Source organism: Mauremys mutica, chromosome 21 (assembly GCF_020497125.1).
Source record: "Mauremys mutica isolate MM-2020 ecotype Southern chromosome 21, ASM2049712v1, whole genome shotgun sequence".
Lineage (NCBI taxonomy): Eukaryota > Metazoa > Chordata > Testudines > Geoemydidae > Mauremys > Mauremys mutica.
Window position 1 is genome coordinate 2,089,318 of NC_059092.1, and position 25,664 is coordinate 2,114,981.

The 25,664-nt window shown below is 47.7% G+C and overlaps 1 protein-coding gene across 1 annotated transcript in view; it reads right to left on the reverse strand.

The window, feature by feature from the left end:
• RNF207 (ring finger protein 207) overlaps positions 1-25,664 on the reverse strand; it is a 36,320-nt gene extending 10,656 nt beyond the window's left edge. Inside the window, exons 1-13 of the mRNA XM_044996282.1 lie at positions 23,721-25,664; positions 23,260-23,482; positions 20,740-20,930; positions 12,758-12,890; positions 8,401-8,545; positions 7,537-7,618; positions 6,544-6,619; positions 6,167-6,292; positions 5,661-5,707; positions 3,913-3,985; positions 2,923-2,991; positions 2,284-2,352; positions 1,645-1,766 (exon numbers count right to left, since the gene is read on the reverse strand). Coding sequence (XP_044852217.1) covers positions 1,645-1,766; positions 2,284-2,352; positions 2,923-2,991; positions 3,913-3,985; positions 5,661-5,707; positions 6,167-6,292; positions 6,544-6,619; positions 7,537-7,618; positions 8,401-8,545; positions 12,758-12,890; positions 20,740-20,930 — 1,133 coding nt within the window. The 5' untranslated portion in view covers positions 23,260-23,482; positions 23,721-25,664. The remainder of the gene's footprint in view (positions 1-1,644; positions 1,767-2,283; positions 2,353-2,922; positions 2,992-3,912; positions 3,986-5,660; positions 5,708-6,166; positions 6,293-6,543; positions 6,620-7,536; positions 7,619-8,400; positions 8,546-12,757; positions 12,891-20,739; positions 20,931-23,259; positions 23,483-23,720) is intronic.

The window sequence follows — 25,664 nt, forward strand, 5'->3', positions numbered from 1 at the left end:
AGTCAAGGGCAGCTTACTGGAAAGGTGGAGCTATGAGACCAATCCACTGGGCTGGGTTTTAAATTAAAATAAACAGCCGCCTGTGGGCCAGGGGTGCTGCCGGTCGGGAGTCAGGTACTCTGGCAGAGCCAGGCATGGGAAATTTGCACAATGCTTGCTCACAACACACCTGCTTCAAACTCTTGCTGGTAGGCTGTTCCTTTCGGGAGCACAAACCTCGAAGACGTGCTGGTCCCTTAATGCCAATGTAGGAATAAAACTGGTGCGTTTGAATGGTAATTCAGCAGTCACAACTGTCTGAAATTTGCTTGGCATGCTGCCCCTCTCTCGGCTTTGTATTTGATGTACTGTGATGGCTTTCTACTCTGTAGGCTGTTTGGCTCTTCCAGGGTCACGTATTGATTATCCAGTCATTCTGTGCATGGGTGATCTTCGTGGGGGGGGAGAGGGTGATTTTTCAAAATTTAACAAACCAAATATTCCAAACCAACCCACGAAGGCACCGTGGAAGGAGGCTGCTCCCTGTGAGTCTTATCAGTCACTTCTCCCTGAACGTGGAAGGACTGGTGACATAGTGAGAGAGAGATTTACCCCATGTACAAATACATCCCATACCAACCTCTTCAAAAGACAACTACTACAAGGCACCTTTAGCTCCCATCCCAGAACGTCTGGGTGATTTTGGAAGAACCGCACCAGCTGGCACCACTAGCCTTACTGTCTGCTGGAGCTGGCCAGCAAAGGTGCACTTACTCCTGGAGAGCACCTGACTGCTACACAGCAGTGTCTGTATTTCTGACCAGACTCCTGTCATCCTGAAATCAAGAAGGCAGCTGGAAGAATGATACAGGATGTCTGAGTGTTTAAAATCTATCCCAAATAGCCCAACAAACTATGACTCCAATACCCGGCATTCCAGTTTCTTCCACCGTTTAATCTAGAGTATGTTGATGACAGATTCTACCTCTAAGTATATGTTCAGATGTGTACAGGACTGCTCAGTCCTTTGAAAATACAACTTTACATTGTTGTTTCTCTGGTAAATTGCATTGTGAGTCCTGGGTGAAGGTGGATCTCCTTTAGTGTAGGGATAACTTTAAATTAGGTTTAATTGAAAGAAAACTCCCTGAAATGTTTAGACAACTCACTTCCTGCCTCCATCCCTGCTCTTACATGCTCCTGTGAGATTTCCAGCCCCAAAGTACCAGTGTTTAGTGATGCTTCTCCAGACCTCTGTGCTTTGCCCATCATGGAGAAAGTGGTGCTGGATTCCACTGGCTCTGTTTTAGTAAGGTGCTCAGATGCCATGGTGATGGGCATAGGTGAAATCAGATGACACAAACGGCCAGGATTCACTCCTGAGAGATAGCAGAGCAGAAGCTCAACTGTAGCATCCCAGGGACATTGACCACTCTCTTCTGGCCAGGATTCACCACCAGTGCTGAGCTAAACAGCCACCTGGGCCCCTTCTGGCTTATCTGCATTTTGTGTGAGCCACAGGTTAGAATTGCTACTTTCTTTCCAGCATATAAATCCTAAATTAGTATTTACCCTCCAAATCTTATTCTAAATCTCAGAGGCTCATGGAGACTGTCATTTTCCTCTCCCTCCCTGAGGATGTAGCTGAGAAATTGAGCATCTTACATGTTTCCATTGCTGATCCCTGGTCCAATGCCGCCTCCGCTCACCACCACAGACCGGCGTGGATTCAGCAGCAGCAGTGGCTCCAAGCAGTGGGCAAACTCAGCCCTGTACTCGGTGTTTATCTGCCAAAAGGAGACAGATTAGAACATCTGGTAGGCAGGCATACCCAGCTGGATTCTGTTCCTTCAGTGCTCAGATACCATAAAATGCAGTGGGCTTCAAGACAGAGACAGCCCCTGAACTAGTCAGTATAGGACACTGTGTTCTGTCTGAAAACCAGCCCATTCCACCCTTCGCTTGCTTTCAACAAACAAGGAAGAATGAAAGACGCTTTGGGAACAGGAAATAACCATCCAGTCTAACGTGTGCTGTCTGATGTCTTGGCTTATCCCTTGGGCAGCGATTCTGCTGCCAAGCTGTTTGTGTAAGATGATGGGCATGCTGAGAGCGCTGTGGACTTCAGGCAGCGTGGAGCTGGGGAAGTAACAGCAGCAGTAACTCTGGTATCTTGGACGTTTGGAGGTGAGCTGGAGGCAGGTTCAGGACAGGGCCCCAAAACCGACATGAGAGGGTTGTATTAAATTTCCGAACGTGGGACTCGAGACACCAGAGCCTGTGAGTTGTGAGGAGAGGGTTTACCTTGCTCGTCTGTGTAGGTCTCAAGCGATGTGGAAGTTTGACTATTTTCTGGAGCCTCTCCATCAGTTGCTGAAATTAAGCAGAATATTTTGTGTTACAGCTTTCAGCTCTGCTCAGCTCCACGCCTTTTTGCCACAGTCCTGGACATGCTTCCCAATACTGGCCGAGCTTTCAGACGTGCCAGGAGCCCACATCTTCCTGTGGGCACCCAAGAGCACTTGTGAAGCTACAAGGTGGATGATGAAGGGCATTTTGCTCAGCTCCACAAAAGGTCTTTGGGGGCTAAGTAAATGTTCCAGGGCCTGGGTGTAGTGACGGGTGCATGTGTCTGCGCTTTGAGTCTCTCTGGCTGGGAAGCCTGGCATAGACAGGTGCTGGCTCCTGACTTTGCTGTATTTCTGCTTCCTGGCTCAGCTGACAAAAGTGCAGAGAGTGAGAAAATAACCCCCAAAGTATGAACCAGCGAACCAAGAGTTGCCCCAAATTCGCTGACCTACTTGAGGTGGGAAAAAAGGCTGGGTACTTTCTGTACTCAGCTCACCCATCCCTTGCTTCCTGGTGAGACGCGTGGCTCTGGAGCTCCCTGGTGTTTGTGGAAGCCAGCTGCTAGTGTGCGTTCCGGTCTCGGAATGTACTTACGTATCCCAAATCCAGGAATTCGGCTTTGTTCGCAGAGCTCAAAAAAGCAGAACAGGTGACCAGATGGACCTAGACATAATGACAAGCAGCAGTGCTGTTAATCGCATCTACTGCAGCAACCCCCAAGCCTGGAGGGCCTGGGCACCTAGAGATGGGCTGTTCTCACTCCTGGGGGAGTTCCCATTTCAGGTATAAGCAGTAAGTGCTAACCCAGCAGATGTCATCACTGCAGAGACAGTGAGGCGCCTGGAAGAGCCAGATGGAAAATCTGCACTGCCTGAGGACACACAACAAGAGCCCTATGGGCAACAGAGCCACCCTTCCTGTGGGAATGACGCTGCACAGAATCCGCCCCTCAGAGGGACAGATCTCAGGACATACTGAACACCTGCCACTCACTGACGTGAATGGGTTGGATCCTGCTCCTCTGAACTCCCAGGAACGTAACTAGGCCCAATGGGAACTACAGCTGCTCAGCACCGCTCAGGTTCTGGCTCCGTTTCCCTGCTCCAGTGTCACTGCTTGTTTTCTGGGAAAACTGTTCCCAGGAGCAATGTGGGCTGTGCCAACAGACTGGCAAACACACACCCTGTTTGCCAACCTCCCAGCATGGAGCTACATGGAGGTTTCTAACAATTCTGCTCTAGTCCTGCTTGAGACCTACTGCAGAACAGCGACAAACACGACTGCAATTCCAAGGCCGCGTAACGAGCTGTTCCAGGAGCTGGCAGGTTTCTTTTCCTGGCGAATATCGTGGAGTTTCTAGGTAACTGCATTGCTGCACTATTTCAAAGAGCCAAAGAATCCGATGTATTGACCTAACTAGTCTATAATTCCTGAGTAAACAAGTAATCAGCCATGAGCATAGCAGGGGGAGAGAGAGGACAGGATAACTGAGTCTTGAAAGTAACTGAACGGGCTGCCTGAGATGGTGCCTACATTGCAGGAGTAGCATAGCCTGGCATGTGCTGGGACTGTGCATGTGCTTACCTGCAGGGTGGGCAGCAGCGATGCCAGGTGGGAGAGTTGCTCCTTAAATGCCTTTTCCTTCTCTTCATACTGACTGGAAGTTACAGGGGAGAAAAACATTTCACTTCAGCTTAGAGACCAGACTGACCTGGACTCCAGACCAGAGTTTAATTGGTAGAACTAGAGTAATTTATACATTTATTACTGCAAAAAAACCAAAAATCTGGTACAGCTCACCAGGGAACCTAATAGTATTTTACTGGGAAATACCCTTGACCTTTCTGGAGCTCTTGCAGATCGCTAGGTAATTATACACCTCTACCCCGATAGAACACGAATTCGGATATAACGCAGTAAAGCAGTGCTCGGGGGGGGCAGGGCTGCGCACTCTGGTGGATCAAAGCAAGTTCGATATAACGTGGCTTCACCTATAATGTGGTAAGATTTTTTGGCTCCTGAGGACACCGTTCTATCGAGGTAGAGGTGTACTTAGCCAAGCTCGGGGTCATTCTAATATAACCTGGGCTGTGGACTAGAAGACTGGAAAGCCCCTGTAGTAAGATGGTGCTGGCTAGTACACTGCACTTGCCATGTTTAATGGTCTGGACGCTGGCTAAGAGACGAGTACCCTGAAACTTAGTGTTATTCATTTGTATTAATATTAAAATGTTTCACAGTGATAAGGACATTCGTGTTCCAGGCAAATATTTTTTCAAGTTCAAACTGGGATCCAAGTTACTGCAGCTGGAGGTAAGAACTCCGTCCAAATCAACTAATCCGCACCTGCCTCTGTGGGGCTAGCGTGTCACTGTCCCCTCTGCTGGGGGAGCTGCCTTTGCTGAGGCTCGGCACGCAAAATGGAGCTGCTGAAATCTTTGTAAAAATATTTACCAAAAAGAAGTGGGGAAGAAGGGTAAAACCTGTAATTGTCCACGGCCGAACTATAAACCAGGTGCGGGAGTCAGCATGTCACTGTCCCGTGGAGCTGCCGCCCTGCTCGCAGGGCAGCTGACATCCACACTGCATCCAGGACAGCCGGCCTAGATGAAGGGGCAGGACTGTGCGGGTGCGAAGAGAGGTGCTCGCTAATATTAGCTGCCGCAACTTTTATGCTCATAGTCTGTAATAAAAATGTTGACACTAGAGGGCGCCTTGCTCTGTCAGCTATAGGTAAGACCTGCCATTTAGAGCTACCAGTAAAATGGGAGTGGGGAGGTGAGAGAGAGAGAGATCAGTAATGCAGCCGCAAACGCTGACAGCAGAGACTGTCTGGGAGGAGAACAAAAACACTCCCAACAATAACTTAGTGAAGATTATCACAGTGGCCTTGAGCCTGCCCCCATTCCGCGCAATAGACCTTCTTGCCACTGCACGGAAAGGGGCAGGGTGGGGTGTGGACTTTTGCAAACGTGTCTGCTCTTCTTCCCAACACACGGGCCAGTTCAGGTTCCAGCCTTTTCCTGAAAGCAGAGCAGTAATCCAGAGGATCCTCCACTCTAGTCTAGCTGATCGGAATCCTGGGGACAGGCTCAAACGCTAATCTTGGCCGGTGTGTGAAGGAGGAGTTGACTCTTTCCGTTAAATGCAGATGTATCTGTTAGAATCCACACGCAGAGGGAAGAGCGTTACTGGGTTGGGATATTGGGGTTTTTGCAGAAGCCTTTTATAGCTCCCCTTTAAAACATGGCCGTCTCTAGTCCATTACGTATCCCATCCCCATAGTAATAAATTATGAATGTGTTAAGCCACTGAGTCTGGGTTGGCCTTACCTCTGAACAGCTTTCAGAAGCATCTTTTTTCTTTCTGCTAGTTTCTCCTGCAAAAGGTAGAAATGATCAAACATTCCCATAGCTAGAGGCTGCAGTTTACAGCTCCCCATGCTGAGAGCACAGAGCCTCCCTGCTCTTGATTCCAAAGGCTTTGCTGAGCTTTCCCCCATGGCCACTCAGTAGTGAAATGAGGTAGATCAAAATACTCTTCTGCGTGGGAAAATATTCAGAGGAGAATCACCTTCTACCAGACTTTATCCCACTGTCAATTGGGGTAACTCCACTGATGTCAATAGCTACACCAGTGTGAGCGAGAGGAGAATCCGGGCAGTTAGATCATTCCTTTGCTCTGATTTGGTGAAGATCTGAGGCCCTTGATTTCCCTTATGTGGGTGCACTGTTAGTGCAGTAACACCCCGAAGCGGTGTGCTGTAATTAACCCCATTGCTCTCTGGGCAGCCCAACAGAGAAGGTCCAGTCGGTGGCTGTGCCAAGCCACTCCGTACCTGCATGCTACTGAAGAGTGAGTTGATGGATGTCTTTTCCTCATCTGCACTGTTGCGCACCTCCTCAATCATGGCTTTGAGGAGGACAATGGCCTCTCGCGTGGACGTCTGGAGCTCTTTCACAGCCTAGGAGGAAAGACAGCAGGAGAGTCAGTTACAAGCAAGATGGGGAAAGCAGACAGACTGATCCAGGACGTGTGTCATGAGCCTGGGCACTGTCCACTCCCCAGAGCAATGACATTTTATTGAAGCACGATTTACTCCAATACTGAGGACAGCGGGAGCAGCTGTCCCAGTGCCGTTCCCTTGCCACAGTAATTTTGATGATAAATATCAACAGACTAAAACTCAGAATGCGTCTCTCAAATGCTACCCACCATCACAGCCTGGTCGAGCTTCTCGCAGCCTTGCATGTACGCAGTCTCGATGTCAATGCAGTGGGCTCGGCTTTCTCTGAAAGAGGCAGAGGCCTGGGAATTAGGATCAGCCAGAATCCCGCATAACCTGCAAACCATCTTCCTCATCTCCTTTCGTCTGAGCAGCCAGGGCTATTGATGTACGCAGTTAACAATGACCCTCTGCTCCCCTGAGGACCGGGGCAGCAGGATACTTGAACCGGGGTCTCTTGCAGCAGCATGGGAACAATGAATGTGTCCTGCTCCCGCCCATCTATCAGCTGTCACAGTCCAGGGCTCACAGATCATACGCTGATTACTGACTGTTGACCCCCAAAGTAGAATGTCTCTGTCTCCCTGCTGGGCACTCTTGTTACTCTGAATGCTGCTCTAGGCCCCCCTTCCCATCGCTTTCAGACTGGTTGATGATGTTGGTTTCAGCCTGCTTATGTCACTGCTGCTGCTTCTGGGACACTTTGCTCCTGCCCCTCCCTCCCGCTTTCCTCCTTTCGAAAAACTCCCCCGAGGTCCAGCAACCGCTATTGTTTTAGAATAGCTCCAACTCCAAACCATGGGGCTCACTGCTCAAGTTGGGAAGTTCTGTTGGTCTCTCTCGGGCCACTCCTATTAACTGCTGCTGCTTTCTGTGTCTGTGACACTTTCCATTCATGTTCTCCCTTGCCTGGGCATCCCAAGCTCCAGCTCCTTACAGCCCTGGCCCTGGGCCAGCAGCAGCCATGCCTGATAGTCACCTCGGCAAAGAAGACACTGTGTCCGTTCTCTCTCAGGCTTAGCAATAGGGTCCTCGCTGCAGCACCTAAATGCTCTCCTCTCTCATGCGGTTTTTCTGCAGCCTCCATGGAACATAATGTCCAAGGCTTAGGGAGGAGTTTGAAAAGGGTGAGTGCAGGCTAAGGCTGCCCCGTCTGCAAAGGGCTGGGTGAGGGGCAGGGAAACCCCAACTCTGCTACTTACACCTGCATGTCCCGGAAACAGTTAATGCAGAGCATGGATTTTTTCTCTGTTGAAAACATGATGTAAGGTTCCTCGTGAAGAGCTGGGAACAAACAAATTCATCCCAGAGTTAAACAAGCTCCCTCAAGAGAGCGCAGCTCAGAATCTAGGGGCAGCTCCATCCTTAGGGGAGAGGATATGCAATAGGTGAGCTGGGTCCACCCCTCTGAGCCTGGAGATCTCAGGTTTCTGAGGAGCTCTTACTTGTGACAGCTCAGCCACCTGACCATAAGTGATGCATCCCAGCTCCAGTCTTGCTGCCTGCTCTGTTCAGACACCACCACTTTGACTTGCAGGCTCTCTGGCTGAGCAGCCCGTGTCTCTGGCTGGTGGGGCCTACTGGAGAAGGCTACATGCAGGTTACTGCTCAAGGGCGTAGCCCTTTTAATAAACACTTTCCTTATATGCGCACCTTGCAGGTAGCTGTTCCTGGGAACCCTGGCCACCACCTGTGTTTACACCTGAATCCTTTGTACAGAAGGTGCAATCTGCACAGGATGTGCTATTCGTTAGCCTGGCACAGTGCTGCTTCACATAGAAGCTGGTGAGTAACTGCCTTCATGTGCTAACTGCACCTTCACCATGCAAACTGATGAGGAAAATAACGAGCAGATCCAGACTGCACACCGTTGCTGGGGAGAGAGCCAGTTACTGGGCTTTGCACCCGGCACGGGGAAGTAACGGAATACACAGCTTCTGGTCTGTGGTTGCAGCTCAGAGAGGAGAGACCCTGGATTCAGTTGGGAAGGTGACGCTGACAGGCCAGTGTTAATCCTCCTGCGCTACCTGTGTGTAATTGCCCAGGTGGAGCAGGGATGTACTCACAGCATTTCTTGTGGATGTCTTTAGTGCGCTTAGTCAAGGAGACAATCTCGTGGCGAGAGAACATCTTGGCTTTGTGGGTCTCTTCGCGACACTTGCTGCAGAGGGGCTGGTTACAGGTGTTGCAGAAATACATGGTGTCCATTTCCTGATGGGCAAACGCAGAACAAACCCTAAAGAGGGCTGAACACCTGAGCTCTCATCAGTGCAATTAGAAATGGCTTTTCTCAGCTGAGGGGGCATCTGTCTGTCTCTGAGCCAGAAACTACCATGGCCAAGTGCCGGGTCCAGGACAAACAGGGCAGGTGTCAGCTTTGTGCTTAGCACTGCCCTGGTCAGGCTTCCCCTGCTGGACCCTCACCAGGGTCCTACCATGCTGGACTCATGTGCTAAGCCTCAATTGGTCTGGGTAGGGTCCAGCACTGTCTGGCTTTGGCCTCTCCGGCCCATTTCCTGGGCAGAGGCCCTGTCTGTGACCCCTTTACAGAAGTGGGACTTCCTGGGTCAGCTGCCCATGGCCGCTCGGACCAGTGCTGATTCCCCGTTCCCCCATGGCGTAAGCACACCCCTTCTCAGAGCTCCACCTTGTGGGCACTGTGGTTGACTGACTGTTTACCTCTCCAGGGACACGTGACAGAGAAGCACCTAGCACACAGGCTTTGCAAAGGTTTCTAACACAATTACTCTTCACTTTAGACAGCACACGAGAGATACAGAATCCAGGTAAAACCCATAAAACAGCTACATGCCCTTCTCGGCCTCAGCTTCCTCCCAACTCATGAGCATTCTTTGGGGTTTGGTCGAAGTCCTGTAGGGTGTCCAGGAACCCCCTCCTGCACATGGCTTCTCTGAATTGAGTCTCTCTCCCTCTCCTGCAGCCAGCTTTGTTCTGCTGTCTTCCCCTGCCCCCGCCTATGGCTTGTGAGACCCTGCTTTTTATAACTTCCACTCCTCTTTGTCAGGTGACTCCCCCTAATCAGCCTTGTCAAGGGATCAAAGTTCCCCACCCAGTGATCAGTTGGCTTAGTTACCTGATCAGCTGGGCAGACTGGCTCTTCTGAGGGGTAGCCAACGTTTTGTCCTACGATGCTTCCATTTGACTAGAGGATCATCAAGGCTTGATGACCCTCCATGATTAGCCCTGTATCACTGCCTTGGAATTTCAGTCTAAGATGGAGGTAAAAGGACAGCAGAGAGAGCCCAGGCCAGCCTTGCAATGACAATGGAGTGAGTAGTTTGAAAGAGATACACACAGAGTTGTACACGGACAGATTCCTTAGACTGTCACATCAAGATATTTGCATCTCTCACAGCAGTGCAGCAAGAGAGGCAGCATCAAGGGTGGGACGAACAAAACCAATTTAACGAAAAGGTAAAATCTGAGTGTCTGCGACCCGCGCTGTGAAATCCAACAGCTGCTAACCCTTTCAGTTAGCACAGGGACAGCAGGTAAGTGAGCTCTGCCACTCCTGAGGGCAACTGAGATAAACTAGCCCAGGCCTCAGTCTGGCCATCTGGAGTCCAGAAACGGGAGGTGGGAGTAAACCCGAGGGAATGGTTCAGCAAAGCCCTACCTCCTCACCTGGTGGGTTCCTTTCCAACTGTCCCAGGTCCCTGTTCTGGGGGAAAAGCGTAACCTTCCCCAGGCAGCTGGCCTGCTGCCAGGTCCTGCAGCAGAGTAAGCACCCTGGGTCTGACACTGCAGCACATGCTCAGGGAAATAAACCAGATGCCCAAATCCAGCCTTGAGACCTCAATGCAGCAGCAAGAGGGCAGCAGTGAGCAAGTAGGGAGGGACGCACCCACAGGGCTGCAGAGAAGCTGGGAAAGAGACAGGCCATAGGGCTGCCCTGGCATCCCTGGTGGGATAGCTTATGTCCTTGGAGTAACCTTTGGAACCAGGAATCTCCTTGAAGCTCTTTGCTATATCAGCCACACGTTCCGTTATCTGACTTTCACTTGCCTCGCTCTCTAGGGGAGCACTGAGATGACAAAGCTGCCACGGGCAGGGAAATTTACTTCCATTCATTCCAGAATAACGAAGTACCTGCCACTTGAGAGTTCTGGTGCCATTTATCCCTTGTTATTAAGTGTGTTTCTGAGATGCCCATTGCTGCAGTATCTACGTGCACTTTATGTGGCTTAAGTTACAAGCAGAAACGTCTCAAGTTTAGGGAGCAAATACTCCATGACACGCTGTCTGCAGCCAAACTTTAAAGGCCCACAACACAGGGAAACCTCACCAGCTGGCTAGGGGCTCCACAGCTGGGAGTGAGGTGAAAACCTGGCCCAAAAGGTGGTGAGTGTTTGCCACGTTTCTCTGACCTGGCAAAACACGTCCACCCGTTCTCCCTGGACTCGTGCTTTTTGGTTCTGTGCAGACAAAGTAACACGGGACGGATGGAGGGAACGGAACAGAACCTCTCTGCTGCTTTAGTCCTTTAGCTTAACTGAGCACGTGCTTAGATGACCCTAAGCGTAGCGCTGTCTTACGAGACATTGCAGGACGGCGTGTGTGTTTTCTCTCTCTGCCTAATCCTTGGCAGCTCCTTTTGGACGTATTTTTGTCTGGCTAGTGCAGGGGACTGGGAAAAGAAAAGGCCTTTCCTTTCCAGCTCCCTGCTGTGCTCTGGTCCAGACCAGGAATGCCAGCGGCTGGGTCTCAAAGCAGGAGCTGGTCTCTGTACAGTTCTGAGCAGACAGGTGTCCATGTCACACACAACCCCACGGCCATGATTGGCACTAATTGGCCCCCTGGGTTGCAGTCTCAGCAGAGGCTAAGGACTGAATGGTCGATTTGGAACTGTCCAGTCCTCTCATCCACACCACAGCTAAGGAGATTGGCAGGATGGTACAGACCCCTTAACATAAGAACGGCCATACTGGGTCAGACCAATGGTCCACCTAGCCCAGTGTCCGGTCTTCTGACAGTGGCCAATGCCAGGTGCCCCTGAGGAAATGAACAGAACGGAGCAATTATCATATGATGTTATGAAATGTCCTGTAGTCTGGTCCTTGCTTCTGGCAGCTAAAGGCTCAGGACACCCAGAGCATTCCTGACCATCTTGGTTAATAGCCATTGATGGATCTATCCTCCATGAACTGATCTAGTTCTTTTTTTGGACCCAGTTGTAGTTCTGGCTTTCACAACATCCCCAGCAACAAGTTCCACAGGCTGACTGGGCATTGTGTGGAGAAATACTTCCTTGTGTTTGTTTTAATTCTGTCACCTATTAATTTAATCGGGTGACCACTGGTTCTTGTGTTATGTGAAAGGGTAACTAACACTTGTTCACTTTCTCCACACCATTCATAATTTTATAGTCCTCTATCATATCTTCCCTTAGTCATTTTACTTCCAAGCTGAGAAGTCCCAGTCTCTTTGTAATCTCTCCTCATATGGAAGCTATTCCATATCCCTAATCATTTTTGTTGCCCTTTTTGGTAACTTTTCCAATTCTAATATCACTTTTTCTGATGGGACAACCAGCACTGCATGTAGTATTCAAGGTGTGGGCATACCATGATTTATATAGTTGCATTATGCTATTTTCTGTCTTATCTATCCCTTCCCTAATGGTTCTTAACACTGTTAGTTTTTTTGACTGCCGCTGCACATTGAGCAGATGTTTTCAGAGAACTATGCACACTGACTCCCAGATCTCTTCCTTGAGTGGTAACAGCTAATTTAGACACCATCATTTTGCATATAGAGTTGGGATTATGTTTTCCAATGGGCATTACTTTGCATTTATCAACATTGAATTACATCTGCCATTTTGTTGCCCAGTCACCAAGTTTTGTTAGATCCCTTTGCAACTTTTCAGAGTTAGCTTTGGACTTAACTATCTTGAGTAATTTTGTATTGTCTATACATGTTGCCATGTCACTGTTTACCCTTTTTCCAGATGATTTATGAATATGTCAAACAGCACTGGGCCCCGTACAGACCCCTGGGGTACACCACTATTTACCTCTCTTCAGTCTGACAACTGACCATTTATTCCTACCTTTTGTTTCCCATCTTGTAATCAGTTACAGCTCCATATGCCCTGCTGTACTTACTCCTAGGCTGTCTGTGGCTTGGCTCTAGAATCTGCTGCTGATACTGTTCAAGACCCAGGCGCAGTCTATTTGGGGAGATCATAAAAGGACCCTCCAAGCAACAAGGATGTGGCTGGAAAAACTCAGCTGTTCTGGAAATCAGCCCACTCACATAGGTACCTAAATATGTATGTGGGGCCCAAATGTGGAAGTGTTGGCCGCAGCTTGGAAGCACTTTGGGCAGGGGCTGTGTATGCCTTTGCCTTCTGCAACATGAGGCATGGCTCTGGAGCTGGAGACATAACCAGCCACTTACCTGTTTCTTGCACTCCTGATCGCAGTTTGCACACTGAACTTCCTCCTCGCAGTCGGCAGAGCTATCCACCAGGAACTTCAGGAGCCGGTCTACAGGTGGGAGCCCATTGTTTCCTTTCACTATGGACTGATGACTGTGGAGGACAAAACAGGGTAGGCCCATGAGCCCTGGCAATGGCAAGCAAATATTTCTCTTCATTCAAACAACCGAATGTTAAAGGAAAACAACTCTCTGGGGACTGCAGTGAAAAGATATTAAGGTATTGCATGGTGACCCCAGATATAAGGCAAACTGCAATGCAGTCACACAGGATCAGACTTTTTTTTCCTTTGTGCACCTGAAATTTCTGGACATGAATTGTACTATTTTCCAGAACACAGTTCAGATCTTGGTGTTTTCATCAGAGCTGAATTCTGTCTTGTCACATACTCCAAGAGCATTTCCTCTGTGCTGCAAATGTTTTCATTAAGCTACAGCATTTAACAATCTGAATTCTATGCCATGTTTCCTGCCCTGGCTCTTCCCAGAGAGAGCATGGTGAACTCTCGTAAGGTTTGTCAAAATCTCCACATGCTATGTTAGCAGTATCCCACACGTTTCTGCTTGGCTCCTAGGAGTGTACAGGGTGGGACATGCTGAGAATGGGCATTTAACGTTAGCATTTGCTGAGCTCCAGTGACTTTCTAATCAAAACTTTTGTGTGATTCATTCCACAGGCTGCTGCAAGGGTCATTTCAGTCTTGGAATAGCCATGCTTGATGAATTCCAGGATGTGAAATCCTAGTATGTTGCCCCTTCGGTGCTTTCTTGTTTACACTCAATCTTTAAATTCAGTTTGCCTGCATGTGGCTCTATCCACTGGCTGTGTCCAGAATATTGACTTGCGGCAAGGCACTGCTCCTGCCTGAAATGGTTCTTTCATTTTCACAAGTCTTGTAGCATTTGTTTAGCACTGGACATTGCTGTCCAGATTCCCTTAGCTACTGCTAGCATCTAATTGCGAGAGAAGTGAGCAGACTAACACAGTGCTACATCTGAATAATCTCACGGAGCAATAATAATCCAGAATGGGAATATTATTAACATCAAAATAAGACATGTGGTGACTTCCTCAGAGAGGAGCTTTAACCAATGGGAAGCAGGTGACCATGGAAGCCCCTCCCCTAACAACCCTCCAAACAGCTTTCCCAAAATAACAGTAAACAGAATTCCGAGAGGACAGAAATTGTCCAAAGCCAAAATCCCTGCATGAAATCCTTCTCAGACAACGCCTGAGTCCCCCTACATATATATATACACACACAGGCTTTGTTGAAACCCTTAAAACCAAGAGTGCCCCATTAACAGTAATCAAATAATGTTAGTGAAATACTTCCAATTTGGGTGAACGCATGATTAGTCTGAGTGAAAAGTCAGAATTCAAGCACCTGCAAGGACCAGGGCTAAGCTCCCCTGGCACTGACCACACTGGCTTGCTTTAGCAAAATAGTTAAAAAGGAAAAAATGAAGGCTCATCAATGAAGATATAGCAGTGCTGATCCTGAGAAATGTCACTCACAGTTAAGCTCAGACTGTACCCAATTCCTGGCAAACTGCAGCTCCCCATGAATGCTAGAGAAAGGAATCACCCTTACATATATTCATCCATTTCCTTTAAAAGCATCGTGGAAATCTTTACTGTAGCCACTTTGACACTTCCAGTAAAACCCAGGACCAAAACAGTATGACGACAGCGCAACCAGACACCAAGCCACGGCCACTCCAGCCCCTTCTTGAGAGTGTCTCTCGAAACGCAGGTTCGCAGAGATGACAGGAACTTTGAAGTCTCATTCCCCTGGACAATGAGCGCATTGAGTCGGATTGAAATGATGATTCACCCACCAGTCACCTGTGAGGGATTGGGTTTCATCGCTCCAGGCTGCATCTCCCAGCAAACTAATCATGGAACTAAAGGTCTCACTGCAGCTGGCAGTGCTTCATCATTGCCCAGCTTCATCAAACATGGCCACGTTCGGGGGCACCAAGTTACCGATGGAAAAGACTTCTTAGCCCAGAGATATCTTGCAGGGGGCTTGTCTGTTGTCTTTGTCTATTAATAGTCTGGCACGGCATGGAGAGAGAGACGTATTGTACTAATACCAGCCAGATAACTTACCTCCCAGGCACTTGGTTTGGTTCTCCTGCTGCAGGGCTGGGCTGGATACAGCAGCATCTCGCATTGCCCGCCCTGCTCTGCAGCCCTCCGGGTACTGGGCATAAAGCACTCAGATTTAAACAAAATGGAGAATCCTATGAAAACTGCAGCAGAAATGTGCATGTGTATTATGTTACAAAGAGCACAGAGAGAGAGGTAGCGATCTAGCGAACCAGATGCCCTTGGACTCTGTGTTTGAGTGAGGAGGGATGGGCCGAGGACAGGGCTGAGAACACTAGGTGGGGAGAATTTAGAAAGGGGTTGTGTGTATGCTGGGGCATTTTAATGACCATCTGAATTGATTCTCAGCCCCAGTAACTTCTTGTTACGACAGATCAGGAGTGAATCTGGAGAGTAGTAAAGCAGAATTAAACACTGCATCACTCAGCCCCTTGCTCTGTCAAACCCCTAGCGACAGGCAAGCTGTGTGAAGCGGAAAAGGGTTCTGGCCATGACTCCGGTGAGTTGAATTGGGGCAGCTCAGCCCCCAAGCCGGGGCTCCTGCTGTGGTAATGCAGGTAAAATTCTTGTTGCCAGGGCTCGGCTACTGTGCTGCTTGACAGAGGTAGTTAATAAAACCTGCCTGTTGGGCTGTGGAGCACAGAGGAGTCACTCCTCCAGTCCTGCTGTCTTGAGAGCCGCATGCATGACCAGCCCCAGCGTTCTCTCCAGAGGCCTGTGTGCTGCAGCCTGCTGGGAGATGGAGAGCTGGTTGGCTGAGAGCACCTGGCTAGGACGTAGTATGTGGCAGGTGGGGCATGGGTTAACGGGAGTTTTATAGGCTGACCCTATCTAGCAATTGCATCCATAAGCAGAGAGTTTGGGTCTGTGTTGGAGTTTGAGGAAAAGGCAGGCAGCTGATGCACTTAAAAACAGTCCAACAAGACTCAGACTGTGCCTGAGTGAAGGGGACGCTCTGCATGGCAGCTTCATTGCATCTACAATTCTTCTTTCTTTTCCTTTTCATTGGGCAACTTCTGTATAAAGACAAGACCTCCGCATTTCACCCCTGCTGCTCCACCACTTTACCTTCAGGCTAAAGCACGGAGTCCCTACTAAGCAGACTCATGCCAGTGCTGGTCTGATTAAGCAGTTGTCATTGCTGTTCACTGCCATTAGGCAGAACTGGCTTCCTGGGAGACATCTTTAATAAGAGAGCATCCCAATTAAGGTGTTCACTGCTGCCTCTGCAAAAGCTGCTAAAAGCCTCCGTCCCCAATGAGACAATAGTTTATGGGTGCGTATACCTACTGTTCATCAGGGGTAGGGAGAAGGGCTAGTTAAAAATAACCCAGGGCACAACACACACAAGACTTTCTAGTGAGAGTCATGTTATAAACCAGAAAACAAGTAAGAGTGTGATCTGGTGCCAAATAGCTGCTCTGCTCAGAGTCAGTGTCTGTTTGCTTTGCTGAAATATTAGATTGAACGTGATCAGGGAGGAAGTGATAGCTCATTGGGGCTCCATTCATGCTGCCAATAGAGTGAAAAATTGCCCTGTGCACCTCTGTATTGCCTTGCCAGTGACTGTTACTGAGCCTGGCTGCAGAGCTGGGCACAAGCACCAGTCAGACATGCAGAATACAGGTGAATCCAGCCATGTGTGTATCACAAACATGAAATAATCCTCCCAGAAATGCAGCTGCTGGATACCTGGGCAGCTGATTGTGGGTATGGAGCCTGGAGTCCCTGAGTTAAAGGCTGTTGCATGCATGACTTCTGGATAACTTACCTGGGAGAGGTGTCGTGGTTGGAAAACCTGCCCTTCTCCCTCTGGAAGCAAAGGCATCAGCACGGGCTCCTAGCCTATTCCCTCCTCTTCCATCAGTCAGTGGCAATGCTGCTGCTCTGGAGCTGGAACATCTGTGCTTTAGTGAACCCCACTAGGTGTTTGCCTGCAGCTTCAGGCACCTCAGTACTTTGGGAAATCTAGCCCAAGCTATCTAAAGATGGGGGAGTCCCTGGTGAGCTCAGGCACCTGGTGCACAGGCATTCTGAAGGGGGCTAATATAAGCAACCCACAAACACTGCCATGGACACCTTAAAAAATGCCCATCCTGCTGATGCAAGGTTCCAGACTGGCAACCCCGCTGCCTAAAGGCCTCTCTGTATCCCCAGCACAGCATGGTAGTGGGGCAGTTCTGGCTTCCCTGCCAGAGTGCCTCACCCTAGCATGCTGGTGCTACGTACATAATTGTGGGTAATGCCTGTGGTCTCTTTGCATTGGCACATTTGCTCGCAAGACTAGAACTGACTTGCCCTAATCTAACAGTGTTTGTATTTAGCCAATATGAGTGGGGAGTTTGCATGACAAACTGACTGGAGAGTGCTGTTTTTCTGTAGAAAAGAATGAATGTTTACTCCAGCTGATCTGTTTTAATTAAGTAATTTTAAAATATGTAATTCTTTGCTTTTGTTATATAACCTCTGACTTCATGCTAATGATATCTGAACAGCCCCTTCAAAGTGCCTGAGATGCACCCAGCAAACAAAAGCCAGAAGTGAACATCTCAAAATAACATTTGTTTGGTCTCACTTGGCTCTGAGCAACAGTTCCCTTGAACTGCTTTAAGTAGCAACATCTACCAGTCTATGACTTTTAGTCCAGAAATATATCCATCCAGGGGCGGGTACGTCAATATTTTCCTTTGCTGTTTATGCTTTTGTTGGTTTTTGGGGGGTGAGTTTTGGAGAGTTTAGGTTTTGATGTTAAATCTTGGATTATTTGCCAATTTTAATACCAAAACCAGTTCCAAGCTAAACAGTTATCTGAAGCAACTTCTGCACAATACTGTGCCATCTCAAACATGGCACGAACAGCTTTCAGCAGCTGAAGCTGGAAGAGATGGAGTCTCTCTCTGCATGTAGTTGTCTTTAGTAGAGCGGGGAGGAAGAGAGCAAACGTCTAGGTCATGGAGACAGAATAGTCCCTATCCAGAACTGTTTCCAAAGATTTCCAGGAAGGGCCAGCACCTCTTTAAGCTACACAAAAAAAAATCCCAACACAGTTTATGTGGTATTTTCTATTTTTAAATTTAAAAATAAACCCCTTAAGAGTGAAACAAACCTATCCGGTGTCACCCAGCCCCTTCCCGCAGAGCTCAGACTGTAAGTGCCAGGAGTCATTTTTTGGCTAGGGAAATCCACCTGCCTAGCAGCTCAGTCCTGCTAGGTGCTGAGCATTGACTCCAGTGGGGCTCTTCAGAAACCTACAGTTACTCACATGCTTAAGTGCTTTGCTGGACAGGGGCCAGAAAGCTCAGCCCCTGCCAGATCAGGCCGTAGGGCTGCAGTGATTCTGCTTCTCAGGGTGATCACTTGTCCAGTGTAGAGTGGGACACACTCACTGCGCTTCTCCCATTGCTGGCCTGCCCTGGCAGGGGAGTGAGCTCTCCTGAATTCTTGTGGAGCTATAAGTAGAACTTGTGTGTTCTGCAGCTGTTCACATCTGAAACCATTGTGATTAGAACCTCGTATTTCATAGGCACAAAGGCAGCTTGACAACGAAGCACTCAGATGCTGTGGTGACAGGCCATGTATAAGAGCAGAGCTAGACACAGCTTCTCCAGCTTTTCTGGGGCTTTACCACCAGGCATCCTGACCCCCTCTGGGCATGTGTATTTTACATCATCAAGTCTGAGATCCAGGGAAAAAGATTCAAAAGTGCCTAAGTGACTTGAAGCCTAAATCTCAGTGCAAGTCAACGGGGCTCAGGCTCCTAAGTAACTAAGGTGCTTTTGAAAATGTTACCCTCACCAGTGAGAGGAAGGCTGGCTCAGTATTTGGAACTCAGGAGACCTGGGATCAATTCCCGGCTCTGCCACAGACTCACTGTGACCCTGGACAAGTCACTTAGACTCTCTGTGCCTCTGTTCGCATCTGTACAATGGGGGTAAAAGCCCTGCTCTGCCTCCCAGGGCTGCTGTTAGGATAATAACATTAGAGACTGCAAGTTGCCCAGATACGATGGTGATGCGGCCTGCTTGGTACCTAGAGCTTTATTTTAATTAATTTCACAGAAATGTGATGGTTTGTAACTGCATATCATTAAAAACAAGAGCTGTGAATAGAGAACATTATTTTTCAGGCTGTGGACTAGCCACACAATTTGTAGGCAGACAGGTATTGCTTGAAGTCTTTCCCATGCTGATTGTAACCAAAAACAAAAAAAAAGGCTCATGGGATTTATTTTAATCTTTGTAATTTGTGTTCATCTAAAAAGAACAGGCATAAATGAGCAGTTCACTGGATTCTCATCAAATCTCCATTTCCCCTAAGGGCAAACTCTACAGATCTCTGTATACATTAAAGGTGAAATCTAATAAGGTACAACATTAACCTCCTCCAGTGCTTTGTGGATAGTTCTAACTACACATTCCAGAACACAGCTCGGATTCAGTTCTGCCTCTACCAGCCCTCCATTAAGACTCAAATGTCTTTGGCAACTACAGTCAGCCTGATACACATCATCCTATTTACTAGAATAAATGACAATCATCTGCCCTGCTATTCTCATTCCTTTTTTGGAATTCAAAGTCCTGCACAGTGTTGTCAATTCATGCCTGTGAAGTGAAAGCAAACTCCCTAATCCTTAGAGTGTACTACCGAAAAGCAGAGGTGTATTGTAGCATTCCAAGTCCAATGGTAAATTTTCCACCATGTCTGCTATCATCAGTAATGTGTTCTTGAGAATTTGAGGCACTCAAGTTTCATGTAGATGAACTTGGTTTGGTTAGAATGTAATGCACCCCAAATTATTGTTACTAATACAGTGATAGAAATTACCTTCAAACAGGACTGTCCACATCAGAGCAGAAATCACTAACACTCCCCATTTTTACAGTATTGTTTAATAACAAGGAGAGCACTGCATGATTCACAGATAAGTCGATAAAAGTATCTGTATGTACAGTGATAGGAACCTATAGAAGAAGCCAGAGAGACAGTACTTAAATAATTCCTGTCTTCACTTACATTAATATCAGATTATTGAAAGGAATAAAAATGAAAACAAATACAATGCAACTGAAGATGTACAATATGCTCCAGAAAAACCCAAGACCTATTCTATAGCATATCATATATATCCATACAACCACAGTTCTCAGAAACACACAGTCCAGCACGTTGATATTGTATTAAATTGTTAAATGCAATTTCTTTTTGTTCCAACTACAAAAGCCATTTGGCCTGAAATGTTTTGTAATTGGAGCGGGGAGAAAAGGCTATTTCAGTGCTGGTTCATGTGTAGCCCAGCCCCCATCCTTACCCAAGCTACCACAAAAGCCATTATTAGCTTGAGGCCTGGCCCACCTCTCAGGAGTGGAGTTAATGGAATGGCTCCCATTCACCCTTCCACACTGCAACAAATTCAAATATAGCTAACTTAGACCCATCTTCATTTCAGATGTGTTCCTTGCTCCCAGGTCAGGTTTTGAGCACAATACCAATGTACATAAGCCAACTGAGCACTGAGCAGGCCGTCAGCCCAGAGAGTGTAAGAGAAGAAATGCCACTGTTTCTCTTTGGGCCTAACTTTCAGACTTAGGTGCCTAATGCTGCACTTGGCTAGCTGCATTGGGTATTTGTTGATGGGCAGAGCTGGACCCTCTAACTCAGACCCCCATGTGTGAAATGTGTGCTTGGTATTTTTGTCAGCATGCTCTGTACCTGTGTTTCTGTGGTGCTCTACTGCAGAGCATGGGCACCTAGCCAGGCCTGGGGTAAGTTTCACCGGTAAGTCACCATCTTTCTGTGTTATGGGTGGGCACTACTTAGAAGCTCTTACCCACAGAGAGGGCAGGTGAGGCGGCTGTCTATCGCCCGGCCTCGCAGGCAGCTGGCACAGAAGTTGTGGTAACAGTCCAGGAGGCAGGGATGCTCATACTGCTCATGGCACAGGAAACATACCAGAGGGTGGCAGTTGGCATTATCCAGGTCGCAGAGGTTTTCCAAAGGAGAGAAAATCCCACCGGACATCTGGAGGAAGATGACACAGAAAGGCTGATATTACAGGTATGCAAAGGGATTCAACATCTAATTCAGGAGATGGTGCATGTGGCACAGTTAAAAAGAAGCTAGTCTGGTGAGTCACAATAGAGGAGCCTCACCTTGGAGGGTGCCACATGCTTGACAGATCAAAAGTCTGCTGGCCATTGACAGCATATGAGGGACAGGGCGGCTGCATGATCTGATGGCCACCGATTGCATGCAAGGGGTAGGACAGCTGCAGGCAGTGCCGTCAAGAGCGGGTTTGGGCCCCGGTGAAAAAAAATTTTCAGGCCCCCCAGCAAGGGGCGGACCAGCTAAACAGGGCCCCCTTCCGGACCGCCGGGCCCCAGTAATTTGTACCGGCTTCCCCCCCTCTCGTCAGCCCTGGCTGCAGGAAGAAGTGTCAGGGACGGCATGGCGGTCACAGATGTAATTTGGCCACAGCTCTGTTTTTGCTGGTGTAAAGGACAGTTCTGGTAACTTGACCCAATTTGCTCCTCTCTCACTGGGCCTAGGACTAGGGTGACCCGATCATGTGCATTTGGGCAGGGCCGTGCCTCCTGACTGCAAGCAACTGATTAATTTGCCATGAAGTTAGAACTGGCAAGGCTGCTGGATAGCGCCCCCTGCTGCCCCCAAGATCTCTCAAATGCACCCTGCTGGCTGGTGCAGGAGTTCCCGGGGGAGCTATGCCCAGCCTTCCGCAGGGGAAAGGATGTGCTGGCCCCGCTTAGGGCCTCTGAGAAAGGAGAAAAGACGGGGAGACTGGTTCCTCCCAGGAAACAATACAGTCTGAGTAAAATCTCTAATCTTCCCTACCTTCAGCTCCAAGGTATCTTCTCTCTGCTTCTCAGACCCCTTCCCCGCCCATCTCCCTACCTCTCCTCCCATATGTAGCTCTGCATTTTCTTTCACACTGCTTTTGGGCCTGAAACAGCCTTCTACTTTCCATGCACCAAGTACTCTCCTTCTCTATCCCCAGATCTCTCCTCCCAATCCTCACTTCCCCAAACCGCCCTGCAATCTCCTTCTGCCTTCTCACGCTCTAGCTGTTGTCCTATGAATCACTTCTCTCTGAGAGCCCACTGTGAGCTCTCGGGGGCAGAGACCCGGTCTGTCTGTTGTGTATATTTGTAAAGTCTGGTGCTCTCTCTTTTTATTGTTTAAAGAGTCCTGCACTATTATTGCAGGGCACGGTTGCAATAGCAGTGAGCTGTTGCTGAATGCCACCACTTCCTTGAGCATTTAAGAGTTAAACTACATCGTGACCAGAAATAGCGCACAAAGTCAAAGAATAGGTGGCACATTTGACTCACAGGACTGACTTCATGCCAGGCTGTCTGCAGCCCAATGAGCACCCACCGTGCTTTGTAAGAACAAATGGAAATTATGAACATTGTGTCTCAATAATAATACTAAAGTTCAGACTCAGAAACCAGAGAGAGTTTGAAAATCATTTCTGAATTGTCCCCATTTCAGGGGGTTCCAGAATGTGTAGGGGGGAACTTATAGATATTTTTTTAATATAAAAGTTGTGTTGGAAGAGAAACCTGCACATTTACACGATCTAGTATACAGCAGTAACAAGTAAACTAACAGTGTCTGGGCTTTTCATATTACACAACGAACAGAGAGTAAAAATGACACAGCCTATGTTGTTTGGTGCTGACAAAACAAACTATATAAAGTGCTTGTTTTCTTATACCATTCTAATCTGAGTGATATTTTATTAAAAACTACTGTACTGTCTATAGCAGAGCAAGGTGGTTCGGGTATAAGAGGAAAAATGCAACTTTTCAAACAGATCAGATGTGGTTTAAATGCTTTACTCCTTACAGTGTGTGAGCACATTTAAGAAGAGGACTGTTTGCGGTTAATTCATTTTGCTATTATGCTATGCCAGTGAAAACACTCCAGTAAAAATATGAGAAACAAGAAGGGATTTTCTTTAACCTGTTGATCAAATCCAGCTATTTTCAGTTTGTCAATTTAATGGTGATGCCATTCAAGTAAATTCTTTTGAAATAGACCATCAATTACCTATTAAGTCCTTATACTAGCAAGCCACAGAGAGCAAAGCTACAGGTTCTGAAAGTTATTACAGAGCTCAGAATTCAAAACAGTGTTTCAGATGCGGATACGTGTGTTAACAAGGTGGGCTGTGTCTCTTTGGGGTCTGCTAGTACCTCTAGTTTTAATAAGTGAAATTACTTTAGCAAATGCTACCTGTGCATTTAAAGGAAATGCTAACAGTATATCTTTTTGTTATAGTCACTTTATTGTAGTTAGACACAGCAGTAGTATCACAGTTTCTTACCTTTTCTTCCGAAGTTACCAGCGTTGTATCCACGTTGTCCTTTTAGTAGATAAAATTTCACTCCTCTTGCTCTGTCTGTCTCCTGCTTTTCATGTGTTTGAAGCTGGAATGACAGAAATGCTGAGGCTTTCAGCACAGCCAGAATATTATGAGTGACGTGAATGCAGTAGCCAGGGCAACATTGCCAATAACGAAGAGCTGCTGGGTTCAGAATAAGTTGTTTCTGCAGACATAACAGAGAGCACAATGAAATGTTTTTTTTAAAAACCCAAGTCTGTAATTTGCTGACAGCCTACACAGCCTGGTGTGAAAGGGACTGTCTCATATGCTCATGTTCTCCCTCAGGGGCTAAGATGCATAACAGAGGGGTTAGGATTTGCTAAGCCTAAGTAAAAGGGGAAAAATTCAATGCATTTAATTCACTCTCGACTCTCCCAGAGGGAAAAGGAGAAATTTCCTACCTGTGGTAGGCAGTTTTCTCCAGACTGAGTTATCTCTATGTTGTGTGCAATTCCCAGGGAAAGGCACCTCTAAAAGTTGCCTAGGGTGTAAATTTAAACCCAGTACAACAAACAGCCATGTGAATGCATGATTAATGTTTCCTTTATATCCCTGTCCTGTCCATCTTGCTGCTTCCATCTCATCAACAAGCTTCAAGGTTCACCCAAGGTCAGATCTAGTGGACAATCCATGTGATGGAAAAAGATCAGCTTCTCCTTGTAAGGGATCAGCCCTCCCCATTTTTCTCAGTCGTTTGGGATTATGAAGCCCAGTGGCATATTGAAAGTGACAGAGCAGCATAACTCAGCAGGTCACTTTATAGTCACACACAGGAACACGCTTCATGCTTGAGGGTTTTGCACAGAGACTGTCCCTACAATAAGTGAGGCGAGGTCAGGATCACGTTCACATATTATCACTTTGCAGACGATCCCATTGCTCAATAGTCTGTCAGTCTGAGCTTCCTGAAGGCCCCCTAATCTATGTATGCTCAAATGTTTTCAGAGACAGTGTAAAACTCAGGGCCCTAACGCCTTCAGTGCTGCAGTGAATTACAGCAGAATTCCTTGGAAGCAACTATGTTTCCATCCAAAAGATATAGCTAAAACACAGGGTAGCCTCTGTTACGCATATTCCCCATGTTCACTCAGCTGATCTCAAATTCCTCCAAATATTCAACTGAATCAGTATTTCTTCACTTTCTCTCATGAGATCTGTCCAGTTACTGGTGCACAACGGCTATGAGGACGTAGCTGCATCCCAGCGGTGAGGGAAACTATCCTTATTCATATACGACGTCAGCAGAGTGCTGATGGATGCTGGTGAGCTCTGGTGCTATGGAGATGTAAGGAGTCATTGCCACCATTAATGAGAATAGTAACAAATATGTGATACTCATGTGGAAGCCGAGAGGAGTCTTCAAATTAAAAACTCTTCTGTCACAATTACCAAGTGGAGAATGGCTGGTTCAGGTAATTAGGAATGGAAGCTAGACCAATGGTGATGAATTCCTATCCAGTCCAAGCTGATGTTGACCAAATAGCTGATAGTCAGTTGGTAGCTGTTGAGTTTCAGCCAACTTCCTGGGGGAAAATTGTCCACCTCATGTACTGCACTGTAATTGCCTCTTGTCAACAGTCTCTGATCAGAGGCCCAACTGATCAGAGTGCCTCTCCAACTAAGGGTTGGGCAGTAAGACGCACTGGCAAGAAGCAGCTTGCATTGCTGCTGTCTGTGCTCTGTAGCTAGCTTGGCAACGTCAGTCTTCCGAGCTGTCAGGCTGGTGCTTTATGTGGGTTTAAAATAGGGCAAGTGTGAGGAGAATTTAACCAGCCCCACATCCCCACCTTGAAGCATGTGTGCCAAGGGGTAACTCTTCACGTCTGCCCACTAGTGCCTCCAATTGTGGAACACTGGTTGCTGGCAAAGCCACCTTTCATAACAGCTTTCTCTCCTTCTGCAGCTTACTGTTGGAGCAGCACCACCTTGTGGCTTTTGTGAAATGGTGCACGGGATCTGGATGCTACGGTGTGTTCATTTACAACCATGCTTTTGTGATGTTTGCCTTTCTAATTCCATGTTGTTTATTACCTCAGAGATCACTCTATGCCCCCACTCTTTTAAAGACCACATCTTTAGAGTAGGGATTTTCTCATGGCAGAATCAGGGCAGTGGAGTTCCTGTGTTTTGAAGAGGTAAAACTCAGGTCAGATCCTGATCAATCCAGAGCTTTTCTTCAGAGCATTGTTATACATTTTATCGTGTGGTAGTGCTGAGAGTCCCCAGTGAAAGATCCATAAGAACATAACAGCCATACTGGATCAGACCCAAGGTCCATCTAGCCCAGTGTCCTGTCTTCTGATAATGGCCAATGCCAGGTGCTTCAGAGGGAATGAACAGAACAG